Consider the following 24,478-nt stretch of genomic DNA (forward strand, 5'->3'; position numbering starts at 1 on the left):
TCATATAAAATTAATTTTATAATAAATTTGCCTTTAATATTATGCGAAAAATAAATAATTATAACAATTATTTATCTTTTTCATATAATAACCATTTATAATAAATTTATTTTCCTTGATAAGATATCCCAATCATAGTAATATGGCATTGCATTATAAACATGATTTCTATACCATTTTATTTTCTCCAAATTAGAAACTATAATAAAAGAATTAGAATGAAACATTCCTCAACTTTCTTTATTTTTATGTTTTTATTTTTATTTTAAAATTAAATATTTTAATTTAAAAATATGATAAATTAGTAAAAAAACAAAAAGAAGGAAAGAAAGTCTAAAATGATATAGAAGGAATTAATATGACATGATTTATAAATTTTTTATATTGAAATTGATAGTAAAATAAAAAATTATATAATTAATTTTAACTAATTTGAGATTTAGAATTAATCGTTGTATTTTAAATTTTATTTTTTTAAGGAAAAGAAAACAAAAAGAAAAATGGTGGTAATGAGGTTGTTGTCATGGCAAATCTTCTTAAGCAATATCTTTTCTTTTCTTCCATTTTAGTTCAGATAAATTTTTGGGCTTAATTTCTTTTCTTTTTCGGTTATCTCTACTTTACATACAAAGTCCCTTTCTCTCTCTGTCTCTCTCTCTCTCTCTCTCGCTTCTCGCTGTCTTGTTTCGCCCTAGAAATTGTATGTACATTGTCTACATAAAGGTCCTTCCTTTGCCATGCCTTCTCCCCACCCCCTGCCCCCATTCTCTCTCCTCCTATCTATCTCTATCTGGGTTTGTCACATATAAAGAAACAAAAAGCTTTTCTCTGTAAACCATAGATAGAACCTTCTGTGACACTTTCTGTTTGATGAAATTTTCTTGAGTTTACGTCTCATATCTGCGGCATTGACAATGGCACAGAATCCTGGCCTAGCATTCTCGAGCCTTCTGTGTGCAGAGAACTCAAACACTTGTTTTGATGATCTTGATTGCAATGCCACAGATGAGTTTGGGATTTCTCTTTCTTTGCATCATCAAGACAATCAAAGTCACAATCAAGACCTTTTTTCTGATAATGATAGCTGCAAATCCTTGTTGGGTTTTACGATTCATAGTGAAGACAGAGTGAAGGAAATGGTTAAGAGGGAAATAGAGCATTTGCCCAGAGATGATTACCTAAAGAGATTAAGAAGTGGGGATTTGGAGTTGAGTGTTAGGAGAGAGGCTCTTGATTGGATTTGGAAGGTTGCTTATTTTTTTATTGGTTTCTTAAATGGGTTTTTGGATTTTGCTTCTGGTTTCTGCCAGTGGGTTTTCGTTTTCCAGCAACAATGTGTTTTTTGTTGCTTTCATTGATTTCCATTTGATTTCTGAAAGGAGTTGCTTCTGCCTTTTGATCAATCAATCTCCAAAAGTTTTTAAAGGATTGCTAATGTTCAAGTCCAGTCCCCTTCGCCAGTTGTATGGAAATTCTTTTGCAATTTGAAATTGGACTTCTCATCATCCAAATGTTTTCAGTAAAATGCCTTATATGCTTTCCTCATTTGTGGCAAATAATTTGGTGTGCAGGATGGATTATTCACTGATTCTTATTGATTTCCTTTGCTCATGACCAACAGGCTCAAGCCCACTGCAATTTTGGACCGTTGAGTGTTTGCCTATCAATGAATTACTTAGATCGGTTCCTATCATTCTATCAACTGCCTGTAAGTGCGAAATTAGCATTTTTTTTCTCTTGTTAAACCGACTACAATGTGTTTTCTTGCTGATTGATTTGATCTTTGATTCCTCTATTTCACAATTGGTATATAGAAGGGTAAAGCTTGGACTGTGCAATTGTTAGCTGTGGCTTGCGTATCACTAGCAGTCAAAATGGAGGAGGCTAATGTGCCTCTCTCTGTAGATTTACAGGTATTAGTAGCTTCAAAATTAATTTTGAAACAACAATTTGTGTGTTCTAAAGTTGGTCATAATTTTCATGTTATTTTCCATCTCCTTGTCCTACTGATTTTTTAAAAATTTTTTTTTTTCTCTTTTGGGTAGGTAGGGGAACCCAAGTTTGTGTTTGAAGCTAAAACTATACAAAGAATGGAGCTTTTGGTGTTGAGCACGTTGAAGTGGAGAATGCAAGCTCTCACTCCCTGCTCCTTCCTAGACTATTTCCTTAGCAAGATCAATGGAGATCAACCTCTATTAACATCATCCATAATTAGATCATTGCAACTAATATTAAGCACAATTAAAGGTTTGTCGTTTACTTTTTTTTAAACAAAAAATAAGTTTTGGTCCTGGATTGTCTTTTAGGATTAATGGGTTTTTGATGCAATGCTGTGTGGGAATTGAATGTAGGTATTGACTTCTTGGAATTCAGGCCTTCAGAGATTGCAGCAGCAGTAGCAATATCTGTTTCAGGAGAAATCCAAGCAGGGGACATTGATAAGGCAGTGCCCTGTTTCATCCAAGTAGAAAAGGTAAAAGGGCAAGGAAAAAAAAAAAGCATTGGTGTGGTGCCCACAGAAGTGAAAGTCCAAAGATAGGACAAAATTGCTTTTCCTAATGAAAGATCTTTTGGTTTGATCTTTTCACCAATTTGATGAGTTTGTGAAATGAAAGCCCTTGATTTTTTTTCCTGTTTATGGATTTTTTTTATTTGATGCAGGGTAGAGTATTCAAGTGTATTGAACTGATAAAAGACTTGTCACTGATTAGTGGGTCTGCTGTTGATAATGTGGCAAGTGCCTCAGCCTCATGTGTGCCCCAGAGCCCAAATGGGGTGTTGGATGCTGCATGCTTGAGTTATAAAAGTGATGATTTAACAGTTGGGTCATGTGCAAACACTTCACATAGTAGTCCAGACATTAAAAGGAGAAAACAAAGCAACAAGCCATCTCAAATGGAACACAAGTCTTGAGATTGTGTTGGTTTTTGGATGAATGATGGAATTGGATTTGGAGGGGGTGCCCTTTAAGTTACAGTAATATACAAGAAAAAAGAGAATGAGACACAGGGTTCTGTGAGGAATAAATAAAAAGGTTCAAGGAAAAAATTCAAGAGCTCCCAAGCTGTTCATATATTGACTAGAATTCTCAGCAACTAAGGCTAAGCTCATATTTATAACAAAGCTGAAGCTGATGGCTAGGGATTAATGTGGTGGTTCCTCTGCAGAGTTATACAGTTTTTGTTGTAGCTTCTTTTTCAAGTGAGAGAAAAAGAAATGAAAATATACATTTATATAGAGAATGAAAGTTATCTCTTCTTCAATTTCCATTTCCCCCTTCCATTAATAAGAACTCTATCAACCTTGGTAAGCATGAATTTTTCTTTTTTTCTTCTTTTTTTTGTTTTTTTCTCCTTGTGAAGGAATCAATTGCAAGCGCCAAGTTGTCCACCCAACTCATCAACATAATTTCAGATACTCAAAACACTGTCGTTTAGCTGGTTGTGCAATTGAGTACTGTGTTTGGACCCACAATGCTATTTGTTTAGAGTTTAGACAGGGTGTGACCAGTCAATATAGTTATAATATATATTTTTTAAAAGAAGCCTTGGGAATGCACAGTGTGCAGAGTTGGCAAATAGCAATAGATTAAGGGTCATTTCCTATGAGCAACTGAGATCACATATGACACGTGTCCTTTAAATATTCTTTTTTTAATCTAAGTGAACAGGTATCCAGTCCTATCCATCAATGCTTGTAGACTTGCGCCTTTCTCAATTCTTATTGCTCCTTTCAATTCTTTTTTATTTTATTCTCCATTTTCTTTTCAGAAATTTCCTCTCCATGAAGATTTTCATTTACTTCCAAATTTCTTAATAATTTATTTTAATTATATTGAAAATACATATTTAGTGCATGAAAAATAGTTCATATATAATTTTACTGTAAAAAAATATAAAAGTTTCATTTTTCAAAATATTAATGTGAAGAGTTTTGAAATAATAATGGGCGGGTTGGACATCCTCACCTCATAGGAGTTCATGCTCGAGATGAGAATTTCTCTTCTGAGAAATGAGACCATGTTATAAATAGTATGTACGCCCTTAAGATTATGTTAGGTGTGATGATATCAACATCATAAATTGCCAAAATAAATGCACCAATTGCTCAATTGGATTCATTTCATATGAACTTCACTTGTTTTTAGTTTTTAGAGCTTTATAGTTTATACTCCACGATTCTTTTTCTTATGTTTGGATGCATGGAAAGGAGAGAGAAAAAAATAAATAATAAAAAATAAAATGATATTATCACTTTTTCTTATTTGGGATGGAAGAAAAATAATATTTATTTTACATTTATTATTTTTTCTTCGGTTTGGAGAAAGAAAATAAACTAATGGAGAGGAAAAAGTTTACATGTTTAAATAAAATTACCTATATACCCCTTGCTTACTCATTTCAACTTTTAAATAATTTATAAAATTAAGAGTAAAAAGATAAATCCAACTCAACTCAATTAAACGTTTATTCTAAAAATTTATTAGAATCGGCTATATGGATTGTCTTTCTCCATTCTAAACGATTTTAGGTTAAATTCTAAAAGATGTATAATGTTTCTAAGTCATGCTGTACTACTCTCCTTCAAATCAATTTAAGTCTACTCTTTATTTTCTTTCTATCTTCTAATTTAATACGCTCTACTTATTTAACTGAAGTCTCCGCATGTCTTTCTAAATAAGAGAATAAATTTTATTTTTCTTTTTCATTATTTTTCTTTTATTTTCAAATAAAAAATAAAAAAATAAAAAAAATATTTTCCTTTCTTTATTTTCCTCCCTCTCCATTTTCTATCCAAACATCACATCTTGCATAAATTTGAATGAAGTTCAGATTTAATAATAAAAATTAATTTAAATTTTATCATTATTAATATTGTCAAACTAATTTTTTTATATTATTATTAAATTAATTATTGTTTGTTTCATATTTATAAATATATTTGACTAATTTTAACATTTCTATTTTTAATAAAAAAATTTAATAATTTTCTTTTTATTATTAATTTCAGTTTGAATTTGAATTCTTGTATATGATTATAATATTATTAAATTAAACTCATTAGTTATTAAACAATAAGATATAATATAATATAAAATATAATATGCAGGGCGACCTTTGTTTTGAACAGATTCTTTGGTACAGAAATTCAGAAAGGTCAGATTCCTTGCCCATCAGATTAACAATGAATTCTTTCCATCCAATGAGTGCAGCCTTAAGACCCTTTAATGAGGTCCACACGACTATGACAGTAACTTGAACAGTAAGTACTGACTTAAGTACGAATAAAGCAGTAATCTAATGTCACCAAACCACCCATTTGACTGACCACAGTACCAATAATAAAAGCATGTTCAATTATAATTTTTTTTTTAAATTAACCCATTAATTTAATCAAGAATCCCAATATCAAACACCCATATGTGCATGACATGTAAGACGAAGTCACCAAAGGCACAATCAATCGACAGAAGTCTTGAAATGAAAAAAAAAAAAAAAAAAAGAAGCAGACATGCACCATTCTCATCTGGTGTGGAGAGGGTATCTTTTATGATAAAAAAAAGTAGCTAGATGGGGATAATCTTGGTTGTAAGTATTGGGTTTCTCTGCGTGGATGTATCTGTTTAACTTATTGCTTTGTGGGGACCTAAAATATGGTCACTGCAGCCTCTGCAAAACTGGGTTTTGGTTGGTGGAGGTTTTAACATCTTCTGCTGCTGTGCACAGGAAAACAGAAATTAATTTGTAGGGCTATTTGTATTATAGTAATATATAGTATCATTTGAAGGTATATGGAGTTGTGTTCACCGAGATACTGAATGTTGACCGGACGAGCATTTGGGGTGTGGCCAAAGAGAAGACAGACCAGAGAGACCAACGCAGAACCCAATAAAAGAAAACTTTTCTTTTAAGTGTGCGTGGTGATGACTTGACGATCAATCCAGAGAAGGTAATTGCGGTAAAAGGGATTGGTCAGTGCTTCTTTGGATGGAATGAACCGCAGAATCGCAGACCAACAACATTGAAATAAAGCTCAAATATAGTCATGTACTTTAATTGAGATAATCAAATGCTGTAGAGAACTTCAATTGATATAAAGAGTCATAAAAGAACTAATTGAAAGGCGAGTTTATTTACTCATAGAATGAAAGGTGAGAAATTTTTAGATCAAAAAGCTTATTTTGAGCCTAATTGAACATCGCCAAAACATTCATGGGCAGAATTGAGCTTTATTCCAAATAACATTCGAGTTCATCATGCATCATATTCTACCAGCTGATGCAAACTTCATCGTGAAATTATAGGTTGTCGGTGGAGTTTCAATTAATAGAGAATTTTCTTCTCCCCTCGGCGCCGAAGGACACGCCTTTTACCAAAAGTGATGTTGCGAGCTTCACATGCCGAAAGGTCAAGAGATAAGAAACACATCGGCATAACTTTAGATACCATGCGTACCAGTCATTGACCAATCCTTCATCTTGGGGCTGAGGGGAGGGGGGTGTGGTCAAATTCACTACTGCTTTTAGAAGGTTACAGCGACTACTGCAGTACAAAATATTCACCATATGAATGTGTGTATTAATTCCAATTGGTGGTCTTCCAGGACTTTAATTACAGCAGATCCGACCCAAGCAATCATCTTGAATCATGTCTTGAGTTTTACAGATACAGACAGTGTAGTCTCGTTCCCATGGTGAACTGCAAAAATTTTGATGTACAAAAATAGGTAATGACACATTAAATAGTGCAATCAGAATTCATGTGTCAAGCACAAATTGCTTGGGTGATTCCTGTAACATTTTATTACTCTGGTGCCTTGTGATTTCGAAAACTGGCACTGAATAATTTTCTCATATAGAGGAAATTTCATCCTCTGTATTATTTCAACAGCCTATGATGATGAAAAGTCTCTAGCTAAGTGCTAATCTTCTAAAGCTGGTATTATGTCCATTAATGAACTTTTTGAAACTTTGATTTCTTAATTCTTTAGCATAAATTAGAAGGCTTAGGCAATTTAGATAAAGTCAGGCTGGCCTGTCGAAGTCAAGCAACGATGCCACATCCGGCTGTTAGGGTCTACAGCCCTGGGATGAGAAATAACTTCAAGAATGGGAAAGTAGACGTAGTGAGTATTGCATATTCCTACAGTAATTCCGCTATATCCGGCAAATGCACCATGGACCTGTCAAAACCACAAATTCTGATTATATGCTCATAGACATCGAAGTCACATGCAAATAAATACAAAAGCCTAATTCAAGTATCAGGCACATGGAAAATATGGAGGGATGAAGATTAAGGCCTACCTAAGTATAGATAACAACACTACTTATTCCAGGGAATTGATATTTTCAGAACCAGAATCCAACCTATTAAGAGAACCAAATTAAAATGACTTTCAGTAGTTCAATTCAGTTTGCTTCCTAGCTTCAATGATTTTTTTTTTTAAATGAAAATTCTTTTCTTTTTCCATTTTTTTTTTTATTTTAGATATACAACTCTCATTTTGTGGAAATACTCCTATTCATCCAGTTATCTGATATTTTGTTTAATAAATTATTAAACCAGATTCAGGACAATTTTTGAAAGTAAGCATAATTCATTTTAACTTACCATGAGACTTCTCAAATGAATATGCATTTCCTTTTCAAGAGATTATAGGTGCACTCTCTCCCTGAAAACATGGGTCCCACCTCCCAATAATTAAGCAAAAACTTTTTTATTGATCAAAGGGAGTACTATTTTTTAGTGCTTTCAGTGTATCCAATAATTACTTTTTCCTAGGAATAGAAAAGGATCGGGGTAAAATTTGCTTATGTTTTTTATATCATACAAGTAAAAAGATATAAAATAAAAATGATTTTTTGAAGTCAGGGCAATATGAAGGTGAGATCAGGTGGAGACCCATCCTGAAACTGCTTCCTTAGCAGCGAAAGGATTCCACATCATATTATAAACAGGTAAAACCTGATGGAATGGGCTAAATTGCCATCTCTACATTTTGGGCTAATCACAAAAATAACCTAAATGGTTAGGATAACTTTCAAACTAAATCTTTTATTAAAACTTCAGCAATTAAGCCCTTTCAACATAAGAACTTTGTTTATCTTATCACATGGAAGGCACACATGGAAGCCATTGATTGATTAAAACAAGAACAAATTAAAGATAATACTAAAAGGAAAAATCATAAAAATGCAAAAATATTGTGCTATAAGAATAAAAAAATAAAAAAGAAAAATTGAAATTTGCAATCCACAATCCCTGCCCTCCCTCTCACTCTATCACACAATTGCCAACCCCCTCTTCTGAATCCTCCCTATCTCACAATAATCAAAACCCATCCCACAACCCCTACTTTCCCACTTTTTTATCTTTGTTTTTGAATATAAGAAAACTAGAAAATGAAGAGAAAAAAAGGAAGAAAAAGAAAACTAAATCTTCTGATAGTTTCCTGTTGACACCCAAATCTCTAGAAATTGTGTGGAAGACGAGAACTGAAAACAAAATGGGGAAAGAGGGGGGACTTTTGTTTCTCCAAATTTTTCTGTAACTCGATCCACTGAAACCCCTATATATTTCAGTGAAATATCTAAACAAACACCCTAACAGAAACCAAAACTACCACCACCAGACAAGTGCCCTAGAATGTAGTGTTAAAATAAAATTGCAGAAATCAGCATCAACAACTTCACCAAAACCTCAAAATGCCCCATTTTCTAAGAAAAATGATGAAAAGAAATAAGACCTAGAATCAATGCCACTCCAAAGACTCTTTTAATCTTGAGGGGTCAAGGCGGTTTTGAAGTTGGATAAGCCCATGGTTGAAGACAAACAAGAAGAAAATGAAGGAAAGGAAGAAGAAAATATGATTGTTCACAAAATTGATGTCTTTCTGAATTTCATGGAAAAATTTCTTCAATTTCATGAAGATATGTCACAGACCCCATGTAAATGATGAGTTTTTAGAGTTGAGATCTAAATAAAGGATTTTCAGTGCTGGGAGATTGAAATATGGTGATTAGAATGAGGATAGGAGAACTTGGTGGCCACTAAGCGTGCCATAAACCCAGGCCCCTATAACCTTAATAACCAATTTGGTGGCTATAAATATTTTTGGGACTACTTTTCATCATTCCACAAGGACCAACACATGTAGATATGAGAATTCCCAACAAATCTATAGGAAGTAATTAGTAAATAACTTTCTAAATAAGAAATTTCGTAGGAAGCTGCACAATACCCAAAATTTTGCTTTTCCTCGACTGCACCAGCGAGGCTCCCCAACTGAACAAGTCTAAAAAATATGCAAACTGATATGAATGATAGATGTTCACTAGTTCAGTTCGCTGTGATTGTTCAGAAAATCATATTTGGTCAAAATGGTACAAACTATAACTCAATTCAACCTTAGTCCAAAGTCCAAACTAACCGGGGTTGGCTGTAAGGATCATTTTCCTTCACTATGTTAAGTTCAAACTTCATAGTAAAGCATATACATTTGTATCAAGCAATTTTCAAGATACTATAATAGCAATAAAGCATAATTCAGCAACTTTACTAGTCTAAGAAAAAAATCACAAATGTTTTTGCTCCCATACTTGCAAATATATCACCTGGGCTAATATCTTGTTAATTGAATATGAACTAGACAAAATCCTCATGCTTCTCTCAACTAACTAAAAAAGGAAAGAAGCCTGAGGCTAGTTTCAGCCTTTCAGGTTAAGCATCACTGAGTTCTATATGATTCTTTCACTAAAAAATCCTAACCATGCGCATACTCTGTTCATGGTTTAACTAAGTACACATCATATTATTACATAGAGAAAGAGGACGAAACACTTACGGCATTTTGTCCAAGAACAGTACATAAGATTCCATCTGATGCATTTGCACGACATGCACGGATCATGTATGTTGGATCAATATACTTCACATCAACATGAACACCAATCTCCTTAAAATATTTTTTTGTCTGACAAAAAATATTTAATTAAATTAGTGTCAGAGTGGGTCAACCAGGAACCATTTACAGATACAGGTAATCAAAGATCTAAGGGAAAGGACGCAAAAAGTATAAAGTTATCTATTGATCAATTGAGTTAGCTAGTATCTACATAAGAAAGGAAAAGGTAGTCTCATTTATAGGTGAAAATACCCTCCTTGTCCAAAGCAAATCTTCCCCCTCATCCCCTTTACAGTCCAAAAGGAAAAAGGTAAAGATTAGTGGTTCACAATGTAATAATGAACTCATGTTAGTACTCTCAGATAGCAACACCACCAACTAAGCAGTGATTGATATTTTCTTGATAGGAGTTAGGGTGATGGAACATAAAACATAATGTCAAAATTATCAAAGAATATTGAAAGGTTTCGCGGTTCAAGAACAAACGAATGATTCACTGGTTCTCTATTTAGCAAGTGACTCCTATGTAATTCCTATAAGAAGCATGAACGCTATTTGATCCATGTAGTTCAATTACTGAACATTATGCAATATAAGATTGCAGTTATATGACAAAAATATTAAAGTAATTCATTGGATAATGATTTGCAGCAATAGCCCGTATAGGAAAACAGCTCGTGTTGTTATGTCCACAAGGAACACAAATCACAAATATCTGGCTGAAAAAGATCACATAAAACTGTTCTCTGTTATGTTAAATAATCATGATAGCTTAATAGAATGGGTATATCAATTGAAGTGAAATGAGGGAACAGGATAGCATTCGAAGTCTTAAACAGTTAAGTTGGCAAATAAAAGGTTGAAGAATTGTATTAATGCAGCAGGTGAAACTTCTAACCACAGTAGATGAAGTTCATGAGCATAGAAAAAGTTTGACATTCAATACAACCATTTACTTGTAATGACATTCAAGCGAATAGACGATCACTAACCTCTTGTTGAATGTGCACCCCAATGTCTCCAAGCACAATGTTTCCGGATGCATCAGTAGCATTAGTTTTCTCCAGGAAATTCTGCACCAAAAAGCAACAGAATCATGCTTTTCAGAAAGTACGACAATTATAAAATCCTAATGATTATTATGATCCCTTAAGTTTAACAAAAATAAGTACTGTAAATTATTTCTATCACTTGAGAAATTTCAATATTAGTTTGCCCATGGTTGCATTTATTTGCCATTTTTTAAATTTATAATCATAAAAATTTTACCTTCTAGATTATGTCATTGATTTGTTTTGGTAAGCTGCAAGTAACTTGATGTAATCAAATTTAATGAATACTACTACCTTTTCTAAGCAAAAATACTATAGTTAAGACACCGAATAATGGCAACATGTGCATGAGCACATGTGACGAGTGACTAGTGTAACAAAAATAGTAAAATGGTCTACAAACTTCAGAATGCAACACACCTGTCCAGCTCCCTCTGCTACACAAACCACAGCTGATCCCTTTGTTTCAATTAGGTATTTCAAATGCCTCAAAACACCATGAGGCCCATGTAAATGAAATGGTACCTTAAAAAATGTATACACTAATTAAATTAATATAGGTCCACAATAATGGATATTTATTTGTTATCAAGTATAAATACCTCGGGAATCAAACATATGTCAATTTGTCCACTAGCTAGGGCTGCATGCATGGCTATAAATCCACTGCTACGACCCATCAATTTCACAACTCCAATACCATGATAAGCGCTATGTGCCTATGAAATGCAGATCCGTGAAATAAATGTAATAACAAATGTAAGAATAGTTAAGCATGTATGTATAACAGAAGTTATTAACAAAACCAAATTTGTACCTCAATGTATGCAGAATTTATTGCTCGCTGTGCTTCTTCAACAGCAGTGTCAAAACCAAAAGTTTTATCCATCAACAAAATATCGTTGTCTATAGTTTTTGGAACACCAACTACAGCCACTTTCAACCTTCGTTTACGGCACTAAAATCAGAAGTTCAGACAAGATAATACTCAGCAAAGAGCAGCAAAGGGTATGGAGAAAGCATTTAACATATTGGGAAAAAGTGTTGAACAAGTGTTTTATAAGTGGAGATCTAGTAAGATCCCTGCTGATGTAATAACTTAACGAATTACCTATATGTCCCTTTGTGTTAATTAGCAAATGTGACTAGCATATCAAAAATTCATTTCATACCAACTTGGAAGTGAAGAAAACAAAATCCTAACAACACAAAACCAAAAGTATATCCTTCATATAATTTCACCCCTATATTTTTTTAATAAAAAATTTTAAAGTAGTTAATATTATCAGCATTAAATTTTTTTTGCTAAAAAAAAAAAATTCAGCCCATTGATCTGCTACATAATTTCCATGTGTACATTACCACACTTCCTCAATAAAATGCATACAATTGTCATAAATGTTAAATTTCATGGTCACAATTGATAAATAAAAAGGTTTTTGACCAAAATTAAACATGCAGGTAAAGTTTAGGAATTTTTCTTTTAATTATCATTTCGTTACTAAAGAAAACTTTGTTGCAGGTTTCACAATTGGTCCACTCTCAGATTGAGACTATATTAATGAATGATAAGGCAAAATGAGTTTAACATAAGGCAATAAATCAGTACAAAGTTACAGGCTCAACAACCTCATTGTGTATTGCATTAGCTCCAGCATGTGTACCATTCCCACCTAACACAAAAAGCATGTTGATTCCTTTTTCCTGGCATTATCATGCAAACATATCAGAACATTATAGCCTAACACCGTGAAGCATTTTGATACTAGCAATTTAAACAAAACCAAAACGAAGTAATTAAGCACCTCCATTCTGTCCACCATGTCACTAACACTCGGTCCTCCACGTGAAACTCCTAACAAGCTTCCACCAGAAAGATGAATATTTTGAACTACTTTCCTTGATAGCTGATAACAAAATTGAAATCTAAATGGGTTAACTTTAAACTTACAATTTAAGTTTGAAAGAAAAGAAAATATCTTCTTTGTTTACCTTCACAACATAATAACAGAAGCTTATATATTTACTGATTTTTGACAAACTATTACCAGGAAAGAAGAGGGAAATTACCGGCATTTCACTCAAATCATTGTCAGAAAATCCTCGATAACCAAAAGGAATCCCAACTATCTTTTTGACACCATATATTTCAAGTGTGATAACAATCTGCCGAACTTCTAAAATGTAAGTATGCATAATAAAAAGAAACCTCAAAAATTTGATACGTTATATGATTTCCATATATGCACATGTGCAAGCATGCAACTTTTAATTTATGTCTGAAAGTGATACGATGTAATTTCACAGAAACTCAAATTTCTGGAATTACTTCTGCAGCACCAGGGAGTAAAAAAAACATGACGGTTTATCAAGAGAAGAGTGAAGGCTACATGTGGATGAAGATTACAATAAGTTGGCATTTAAATGACTCTGACCTGTCTGATGACATCATTGAGACCAGGGCATAAACCACCACAAGTTACAATTGCTGCCTTCACTTCTTCAGGTTTGAAGTATATTTTCTCCCGAGGCCCAGCACGATGAACCCTATGAAAATTTAATTATCATGTGCATCACAAAATATGATAAGTTTAGAATGAAAACTAATCATTCATAGATCATCAAATGCTATAATATTATGTTAGCAATAAATGTTATTAGATCTAAAATATAATTGTACAACATGTTTTAGTTATCCAATATGGTAAAACTAATTGCACTTGCTGCCAGGAAATGCATGCATTGCAAATTTAAATAAAGAGTTGGGAGTCATAATTACCATTGTTCAACCCAAGTACAATCAGGATCAATGCACTCAGCTCCAGCAGATGTCGGAGACGAGAAATGTATGACCTGAAATATATAGTTAAACGAGCAAAAACAAAGTAAATCATAACCTGTCTAAACATGAATTATTTGTCCAAAGGGATATAAATTGTTACAATCATGCCCAAATATTGCAAGCAAAATTCTCACATTTAATCAAGCTTAAATCCCTCGTGTTCAACCAGACTTTGGTAACTGAAGCAGACATTCGGTTGATGTAATTATTGAATTGAATTTCTTGCATCATCTACTGATGAATGTTGAGCCGAGAATAAAAACAATTTTGTAGATAAAAAAGTTTCATTTTCCAATTGTTCCATATATGTATCATATACGCCTTCTTTGGTTGAGAGATGGTTGAGTGGACTAAAGCATATTGCTAATCCGTTGTAAGACTTATTCGAGGTTCGAATCCCTCTATTTCCGCTTTCGGTGATGACTTTGGAATTTTTTTATCTTATGGAATGTGTTAGAATAAAAGAGGGTATCTATTAGGTACATACAAGTGTTGAAAGATATGTATGGATGAGCAACTACTATTGTACGTGCAGTGGGAGGAGCACAAGAGATTTTCCGATCTCAATTGGATTACACCACGGATCAGCCATAAACTCTTACCTTTTTACATTAGTTTTAGATGAATTAAGGAAATATATACAAGAGAGTACTCATTGGCGCATAATGTTTGCAAATGATATTGTTCTGATAGATGAGACATGAGAATGAGTCAATGAAAAGCTAGAGCTTTGGAGAAGTACTCTAGAGTCAAAGGGTTTTAAGTTAAGTAGAACGAAGACAGAATACATGCATTGCAAGTTCAGTGAAGACCAAACTGGTGATAGGGAAGGAGTTAGCTTGAATGGAGTAGTATTGTACCAAAGTAATCACTTTAAATATCTAGGCTCAGTCCTTCATAGATGGAGTATATTAATCAGAGGATTAAAGCTGGATGATTGAAGTGGAGACGTGCCACGGGAGTCTTATGTGATCGAAAGATTCCCTATAAGTTTAAAGGGAAAATTTTACCGTACTGCCATATACGACCGACTATGTTATATGGCAGTGAATGCGGCTATGTTATATGGTAGTGAGTGTTGGGCACTGAAAGAGTTGTATGCGTCTAAGATAAGAGTTGCAGAGATGAGAATGTTAAGGTGTATGAGTGACCATACTAGACTAGATAAAGTCCGTGAGGAGAGTATTAGAGAAAAGCTAGGAGTGTTGCCAAGTGTTGCCAATTGAAGATAAGTTGAGAGAAATTAGATTGAGTTAGTTTGGTCATGTGACAAGTAGAGCACGTGAGGATAGAAAAAAAAAAAAAAAAAGAGACCTAAATTGACTTGGAGAAGAGAGTTAACTTGGTAGAGAAGTACAACACGACTATGAGATTTAACCAAAATCGTTTAGAGAGTGGAGAAATTGAATCCATATAGCCTACCTCAAATTTTTTTGAATAAAGGCTTAGTTGAATCCAGTGAGTTGCGTTTTATTTAAAATTTAGGGAACTTTCTTGTTTTATTTAATATTTAAAAATGTAGAATAGAGTTGCCTAGAATGCAAAGGGCAAACTTCTATTGGAGAAAGAACTACAAACGTTTAGCCACTTCAATTAATATCTAAAGCTAGTATGCATAATTCCCACTTGAGCGTGCGTGTGCGTATTTTTTCTTGAGAACTAGGTGAATGTGATTTGATTTGCAAATTTCTAAGAAAGGCCAAAATATACCTTCAAAAGGACCCTGTCATTATTGTTAATGTAGCCATGCCACTCCTCATCAGATGGATAACCACCAGCAAAATCCTCCAACACCGGAGTCCTGTAAAGTAAATTTGATCAAGGGAAGAGAGAGGGAGAAACTTCTACTTGAGCACCAACATAAACCAAATCAGTTAAATTGGAAAAGCTTTAAAAAATCCACAAAACTGAAATCAAACAAAACACGATTCAACAACATTATTCAGCTCACTAATCAACTTTTTTTTAAAGGCACCTCATCTTGAGACAGAATGTAGAGGGAATAGGCGCAGCATCAGGAAATATATCAGTGATATGAGGGATATTAAATCTCCGTTGAAAATCCGTCTGGTACTTGATTTTCCAATCAGGATCACTGAAATCAATCGCGGGACTCTGCTTCCGAATTTCCGCGAATACACCACTCCGCTTGGGGATTCTACTTGACCTGAACCTCGGAACGCTAGAATTGGGGAAGGAGAAGCCATGGGAACGATGACAGTGAAGGGAAGGTCTGGTGCGCGGGAGAGAAGTGAATTTGGGGGCGGCGATCGCAGAATGCGAGATAGAGTCCATGAAACGCGGAGATTTCCAAGTCTTTTCGACTTCAAGTAAAAGCAAGGGTGTTTGGAATGTGGAGAGCTAATGTAGTGGAAGAGAGCGAAGAGAACGAGGGAGGGAAGGAGGGAGAGAGTAACAAGGAAAACGGCAGAGGAGGATCGCTCTTGTTTGTAAAGTCAAGTTGGCACGTTTTGAAGTTCAGCGAGATCTTGGACTTCTCCGACTAATACCAACCCCTTCGTTGCCTTAATTACCACATTGCCTCCGGAAATGAGTAGTTTAGTTTGGTTTGGCTACCTACACTCCCAAAGTCCCACATTTCAATTATTTCCCTAAGAGAGTAAGAGTAAGACTACTTACTGCTCCCATTTGCCGTTGCCAGCCTGTCACCGCTTGTTTTTGTCATGTGTTTTGTGCACGTGTTTTTTTCGATGATTTCCCTTCTTGCCATCTTAACAATTATATTATTCATTTCCATTCATGTTGTCAAATTGTATATATTACCTCTCAGTTTTAGGGATTATTTTATTTTAATTATTTTATTTTAAATTTTATTTATTTTATAAAAAATATTTTTTAAATTTTATTTAATTTAATTTTATGTTAAAATTTATTTTATTTATAAATAAATTTTATTTATAGAATTTATTTATAAATGAATTTTTTTTTTGATATATTTTATATTAAATATGAAATTCATTTTAAATGAAATGAATTTTTTATTTAGAATAAATAAAATAAAATGATATATAATAAGAGGATAATTTTATCACTTAAAATATATAAAATTTTAATTTGAAATTTATGTATAAATTCTATCAATTTTAATGAAATTTAGTTTAGTTATAATAAATTTCAAGGAATTAATTATTAAGAATTTCAAATAAATTTTTATTTAAACTAAATATTAAAAATTTTAAATTTATAAATGAATTCTATAAAATTTTATAAAATTTATTTATACTAAATACTGCCTTAGAAATTTTTATATTTTTTAACATTTATAGCACTTAAAAAAATTAGTTAATAAAAAATATTTTTCTAGTCAAAGAAAAAATTGAAATCATTTTCAAATAAAATGACTTCTTTTTTTTTTCTTAAAGAGAAAATCATTTTTTATTTTTTAAATTTTAATAATTTTATTAAAATATAAAAAATACTTATATATAAAATAAATACATACCATTAATTTAATATTGCAACTAAGCAACGAAAATATTTTCATAAAATTTTTTTACAAAAATATTTTTCATTTATTTTTTATGAAATAAATAGAGTCTTAATTTCTTAACATAAAATCTCTCAAATTTAACTTTATTTCAAAAAATCATTTAACATGTAAAAACATGTTTTTATACTCATTTTCTCTTTTTTTAATTAATAATAAAATAATATTTAATCAAAATAAATTTATAAATTATTATAAATTATTTTTTTATTTTTTAAAATATAAATAAAATATCATATATTAATAAAATATTATTTTAAATTTTAATTATTATTATTATATCATTATTTTTATGATAAAATTAAATTTTGATTAATAATAAATAACATATATATATATATATATAATAATATTATTAGTAAATTTATTTAAATCAAAATAATTTTATTAATGACAATTATTAATTAATTTAATTATAAATGCAAAAAAGAGAAAAATAAGAAGAATAATTTAAAATGATTTTTTTTTAATTTGAAAACCTGTAAGTAATGATAAATTTTTTTAAAATAAAATTAAAATTGAGAAATTTTATTTTTACAAATTAAAATTAAGGGATAGAAATAAAATAATCGTATAAATTGAGATACAGTTGACACAATAAGATATTTTGAATAATAAAGCTTTCATATCTCCACTTTTTTCTTGATTTAAATTTTATCAAATAGGATCCTGACAGATAGAAAAATTTTTAATTTGTGAAAAAAAATTCACACATAAATAAAGTCGAATCATGACCCTAATCTTATGCTTACCTTAAAACTACATTTTGATTAAATAAAATATTATACTATTCTAATAATCTTTTGTTATTTTAATAAATTAATTTATTTTTAAATATCTTCTAATAAAATATTTTATTTTAATGTAATTAATTTAAATTGTAACTCAAATTTAAAATTTTATAGTCTTAAAAATTACTTTAGTATCACTAGACTAAAACTTATTGATTATTTTAACTAAATAAATACACTATTTAAAAATTAATTTAAAATAATTTTATCAAATAATTAATTATTTATTTTTAAAATAATTTATAAATTAAAAATATATTTTAAATTAAAAATAAGTAGTAAAATTAAACACCCTCTAAGCCAATCATGCTCATATATATGTACCAAGATTTTGATATGGATTTTTTTTTTAGAAAAGAATGTAGAATATTAAATATATCCAAGAAAATACTTTTATCAATCAAGAGTTTAAAAACCTTAATCAGACCAACAAAAGGCTTTATGTGAATCTTGAGCAAAGCCCAAAAGCCCTAGCCTGGAAACGAAGGCCTGTCCAGTCTCCAATCCTACTTTGGGTTTCTTGAAAAACCAAAGGCCTGTATCTGAACCATTTTAAGAAGGTTGGCTCAAACTTTAGGCCCATTAGTGTCCATATTTTGTGTCTCAGAACCATCGGGTAGGCCTAGCCTTCAGGAGCACAAGCAAGAGACAGCATGAATTCAGTATGTGCCCCTTCAACCAACCATGTAGGACCTTAGGGAAGGGCAATTGTCCATAAACACACACATCAAACCTGTAGGTAAGGTAACTCTGCTCTACGTTGATTTTGCTTTAAGGGCAACCCAAAACAAAACGCCAAAACCCCTTTCACGTAAAGCTCTACTTAAAAATATATTTGGCGCCTAAATTTGAATAAACCAACTAAAATAACTTCCCTAACGGTAATTTACAATTCATAAAAACCCACATTATGTCCTCTCCATTCCAACTGTAAATACAACCAACCCAACCCCGCACATGTCCATATCTACCACCCAGGATATAAAGAAAATGGTACAAGAAGACAAACAAAAGCAAAAAGTTCAGCTTGGGCCAGCAAGCTAAGTACGTGAGGACAGATAGTTTTTTAATATGATCAGATTCTTATATATGAAGCTTTTTGATTCTGAAAATCCTCTTAGTAACTTGATTTTCTTTCTGGGTTTTTAAAGATTTTTCTATTCCTGCTAACATTTCATTGCCTCATTCTTAATTAATGTTTACTCGTCTTCTTGTACTACTAATGGTGATGACTGGTGTGGTGTGACAGATTGATCAAAACAAGAGAAATTTGCTTCCGATCATGTCGAATATGGAGAGATTTGGCTTTAGGGCAAGAAATTAAAGATGGAATATACCATCTTGCACTAAGATTGCACCGACTTTATCAACACCAAAAAGAAAGGAATACAAAGAGAAAATATCAGAATCTGGTGCCAATTAAATCGTCATCAGGAAAGAAAGAAAGAACAAAATACTCTCTCAAATACGTAAACATAAAATTGGATGGAGGAAGGAATCAAGATTGAATAAAAAGAACCAAGAAAAAAAGCAGCTCCTCAGCCAGGAAGTGCAAGATTGATTTTGATCAATGAACTGTACTCAATTTAAAGGGTGAATTTCTTAAGCTCTCCTGTAACTGGGCTAAGGTTTGAGAGAAGAGCTAGTTATACTGCATGAACTGAGAGGCCTAAGTGAAGAACATGAACTATTTTGCTTAAGCTTGCCAATTTGGATTAAATAAAATTGAAAAATACTTGTGTAAATTTAATTTATTATGTGACTGTAAATTAATTTAACATTATTTTATCACATCATCAAGAGATTGGTGCTAATGAGTTGAGTGATGAATAAAGAATTTAATTTCCTGTGACAATTAATTAAGGACAAGGTTGGATATCCAAATAGGGAAGTAGTGAATCTGTGGCATCCCACAGAATCCAAAACAAAGATTTTGGAATCCCACAAAGAAAATAAAGTTGAAAGTTTAGAATGTTTGACTGGCAAACTTATGTAGGCTTGTCAAACGTGCATAAGCAAAGCAAAACCCATATTCTTCTTTCAAACTTTTTCCTTCTAATACACCATTTTGCTTTCAAAAAGTCTCAAGTTCCAAACCAAAACGAATATCTAAATAACACCCATCTTCTTTCTCCACCAATGGCCCTTTACTTCTCTTTAGTTTTTCAGCTGTTTTCCTTAATAAACAAGATAGTTGTTCCATATCCATGAATTTTTTTTCATGAATTTACTTTATTTTCTCTTCCATTTGTGAAGTTAGCCGCCCATGACTTTTGGTATTGTCCTTTTGATGAAATTTCTATGCTTAGAATAAGAGTTATCTTCACATTTTCTTAAAGATCATTGCCTCAACTTATCTAGTGGATAAGAAAATTTTCAAACAAAAATAAAATTTCTAAATTTGAAATAAGAGTTATCTCCACATTTTTTTTAAGATCATTGCCTATCTGGTAGACAAGAAAATTTTCAAACAAAAATTAAGATCGTTTTATGTGATGCCACTAAGTTGCAGATGGTAGAAAACGATTTACCGAAAATTGATATGTTTTTCACAACATCTTTGTATGCAAAGGTAGGTAAATATAAAAAAACATGTGTTTTTATTTCCAAAATTTTTAATAAGGGGTATTTTTTTTTTTTTGTCTTTTAGTTTTTTTATCAATGTAAATATATGAATAAAATTTTTATTTTATTTTATTTTATGAGTTTTATTCCTATCTATACTTTCATAAATTAATGGAATCTTTTATCTTAGAAAAAAAATTAATTTATAATTTATCTTTACTTATTCATATGATGAGATACCTAGTATTATTCTAATTAAAATTTTTAATTGAAATTTTAGATTATAAATAATAATATTTTATAATATTAAAATTTTGTACACTTTTTGTATGTAAAAAAAAATAATAATAATAATTCAAGTTAACACAAACCTTCACCCTTTCTTATGTACAATTATCGAGTGTTTGTCTTGTAGTGTAAGTAAAGGTTTCAATGAACAATTATTTAATGTTTTATATTAATATAACATAATTTAAGTAAAAAAGAAAGTAATTTTAATATATTTTATGTATTACAAAATGTAATTTTACACATCGATCAGTTTAAGTTTTTCAAAAGATAAAGGTAAGAACTACATTAAATAAAAATAAAATATAAATTTAAAAAACAAAATTTTATATTATTATATTTTAAGTTCTTTTAATTTTATTTTATTTAAAATCAAATCAACTCAACTGATTGCAAACCCATACCTACCTTGCATTGCCTAGTGTTGTTCTCTGGGGAAACACATGAGCTGAGTTTGGCAGCCAGATTCTCTGAAACTTGGAGTGCTCCTACGCCACTCGATTGCCCTCAGGAGTCTATCTTATAATAATAAACAGCCAAACCCTCTCCCCACATTATCACTGTCATTCATCTGAAACTTGTATTAATGTCTTATCTATAATTGCAAAATTAGGATAAATTTTTATGTCAGTTCAGTTTGCATTTCAAACAAATAATTGTCTTCTCTTCTTTATAAAATCAGTTCAATGTTCATCCAATTGATGAATATCTACCAGTGTTTAATAATTACAGTCTCATGGGAAACATTTTTTTTGTTTAGCCTACACGCTTCCTCGGCAGTAGAGCCATGCATGTCCAAGCGATATTGGCCCTAGCTAGCTTGAATTTAATCGAGTTAGGCCACCACGTTTGCACAACACGATTTAACAAATAATTAAATAACTTTGAGTTGAAGATAAATAAATTCGTTTCATAAACAAATTAATTTATTTATAACAAATTAAAAATAAAAATTAAATTAAATTGATTCACTTAATTTCAGAAAAATACACTATGATTCGATTATTTAATTTGATTAATTATTTTATTTTCTTCTAAAAATGAATAAATCATATCTGCAGGCTTGTGCAGATGGGTGGTGACCTAGGTCAAACTTCAATTTTATAGATAGGTCAAACTTAACCATTAGTCTCTTAAAGGTGAGCCTAGTGTAGTAGTGTGAGACTTGGATGTTTTTAACTTACGCTAAGTTTTCTACGACATAATCATAATGTACTATGCATTTTCAACTTTGATTGTAAAATAAACATAAATATATTGTAATATAATAATTTTTTAATATTTAATTTATGAATAATATTAATAATATATAGTAATGATGATAGTAAATAGTAAAGAAGAATAAAAATAAGTAATTATGATTATATTATTTGTAATAATTATTATATTAATGAAAATATGGTTAATTATTTGATATAATAATTATTTTATTTTATTAATTTTTATATAATTAAATAAAGTAAATATATAACATGATCATATATTCTTATATTATTTATATATTGCCTTCTACCAAAGATTTGTACTGCTTACAATCAAACACATGGGTCTCCTCACTATTCATCCCTTCCTCGTCAAGGTCCGGAACAGAAATTAGTACTATTTATTAATTAATTTAGTTTTTTTTAATTCATTTATTAGTTGGTAATTCTTAATTCACTGCACTTTGCAATTGGGTACTTAGAAATTAAATCTCTTTTCATGTAACTAAAATAAGAGAAATTATTAGGTGTATCCGGTGCATATACGACTCACTTTCTATATAATAAAAAGGATTCACTTTTGTAAAAGAGGGAGCACTATTTTTTAGTGCTACTGGTGTACCTAATAATTAGTCCTAAAATAATACCTCTTCTTCCATCTTTCTTCTCTCCTCTTTTTCTTTACTCTTATCAAATCTCTTCACTTGGACAACCCCTAGAGTGATTTTCCTTCTTTTATTATTTTTCTAGTAAATTTTTAAATTTGTGTCCGTTTAACAAATTTAAATTTCTCTCTTTAAATTTATATTCGTTAGAAATGTATATAAAGTTCTCTCTCTAATATTTGAATCCTACTCTCCCTATTACTACGGTTTTGTTTTCTCTGCTGACAATAGTTGAAAACTTTGAATTTTCAAGTAGTGTGGCCTTTTATTCCATTGATTTGGTAGTTTAATATTTTATACAGGCTATAGAAGTAACGAGTTTTAAAAAAACAGTATTGCAGAAAATTTGTTTGATCATCCAAAATGAAAAAATGAAAATTAGTCATTAATTAGAATGTTATTCTACTCTACCCAAATTATTATCTATGAACAGAAAATTTTAATTATTTATATTTATATATTTTTTTATGAGAATATTATTTTGTATTCATTTTAATTCTTATTAAGAAATTATCAATTAAAAAAAAAAATCTCTTTTCACATTAAATAATTATAGACTTTCTCCGAAAAATTGGGGATGATTTAATTTCAATTATACTTTTTACTAGTATTTTTAGTTTTTACATATATTTTCTTCTAAGTTTTATAGTTTGAATTCAAATCGAAATTAATTGTATAAAATAATTTTTTTATGCAAATCCACAAAATGTCCAATTTGTTGAAACTGGAATGAAACGAACTTCACTGAAAGCACAGTATCCATATTGGATTTGCATAACCTTAATGATGGGGATAATAAGAGTCAGTTGTCGTGATAATTACATTACTGATGAGAACAATTTTTGGATAATTTGTGTCAAATTACTGTCTGATTAGTGTAGTCTTTCTAAGCAACAAGTTCAGCATAAATTCTAAGTTTAATCATACTTGTTATTGCCAAAGAATTTTGATCTTGATCAGGCAAATTAAATCATGTACTGGTTATGGGAAGCATATAATAAGTGAGAGCATGAGAATTTCAATTCAATTAATGGAGTAAATATTTACAAAGGCATTTAGTCCAAGAAAATTTCAGACTCATATCAGAGATCATTAATTGGTTCACCATGTGCTCAAATATTCAAAGCAACTATATTGGTTTAATAGAGATTTATAATTAGTCATGGATAGGCCAACAAAAGACAAACAGAGAGGATCATCTTGAAAATAAATTATTTCTATAATTTCCCAGTTTGGATTGGTTTTGATCAGAAAAATCAGATATTTTGAATGGGCAAAAGAAGCATATAAAGACAATATATATAATGCATAAGATTAAGAGCAGTGTGTATATATATACATATATATAAGAATAGCATATATGATCAATCACTATCTTGATCCAGCTAAGGGGCTAACCTTTGACTCAGATTCCCACATATAGGACCACATTTCCAGTACTCAGCTTTAATTGATTCTGGTGTTTGATTTCCATAATGGAGCAAAGTTCCTTCAAGTGTATATCTTATTGTTAAGTTTAGAAACCAGAAGAAGCAAAGCTAGCTAGCAGCACTATTATATCTTGCTAGTAAACTTTAAACATCAAAAACCATATATAGAACCGGTAAAACAACCAAACCAGCTTGTTTCTTTACACCTTACCTTATATAAGCAATCAGG

General features: G+C 31.1%; 2 protein-coding genes across 3 annotated transcripts; one reads left to right on the forward strand and one right to left on the reverse strand.

Moving 5' to 3' along the window:
• Nucleotides 1–736: 736 nt before the first annotated feature.
• On the forward strand, nt 737–3,313 carry LOC110631568 (cyclin-D4-2). 2 transcript variants are annotated; one of them, XM_058150295.1, is made up of 6 exons: nt 737–1,247; nt 1,622–1,708; nt 1,818–1,913; nt 2,046–2,247; nt 2,352–2,473; nt 2,662–3,313. In XM_058150295.1, exons 1-6 carry the CDS (start codon nt 915–917, stop codon nt 2,911–2,913), a joined length of 1,092 nt encoding a protein of 363 aa, XP_058006278.1. In that variant the 5' UTR covers nt 737–914; the 3' UTR covers nt 2,914–3,313. The 2 variants fall into 2 exon arrangements, with proteins under 2 accessions (XP_058006278.1, XP_021635133.2); XM_021779441.2 differs by having other exon boundaries at nt 738–1,247; nt 1,815–1,913.
• A 3,229-nt stretch (nt 3,314–6,542) lies between these two features.
• On the reverse strand, nt 6,543–16,383 carry LOC110644063 (ATP-dependent 6-phosphofructokinase 5, chloroplastic). The gene is made up of 13 exons (XM_021796675.2): nt 15,776–16,383; nt 15,511–15,601; nt 13,738–13,811; nt 13,394–13,505; nt 13,029–13,124; nt 12,764–12,865; nt 12,588–12,662; nt 11,776–11,916; nt 11,561–11,677; nt 11,379–11,483; nt 10,899–10,979; nt 9,847–9,975; nt 6,543–7,182 (listed from the first exon to the last, which is right to left on the reverse strand). Exons 1-13 carry the CDS (start codon nt 16,093–16,095, stop codon nt 7,015–7,017), a joined length of 1,611 nt encoding a protein of 536 aa, XP_021652367.2. The 5' UTR covers nt 16,096–16,383; the 3' UTR covers nt 6,543–7,014.
• Between the last annotated feature and the right edge of the window lie 8,095 nt (nt 16,384–24,478).

The sequence above is a fragment of the Hevea brasiliensis genome, chromosome 7 (genome assembly GCF_030052815.1).
Source record: "Hevea brasiliensis isolate MT/VB/25A 57/8 chromosome 7, ASM3005281v1, whole genome shotgun sequence".
Classification (NCBI taxonomy): Eukaryota; Viridiplantae; Streptophyta; class Magnoliopsida; order Malpighiales; family Euphorbiaceae; genus Hevea; species Hevea brasiliensis.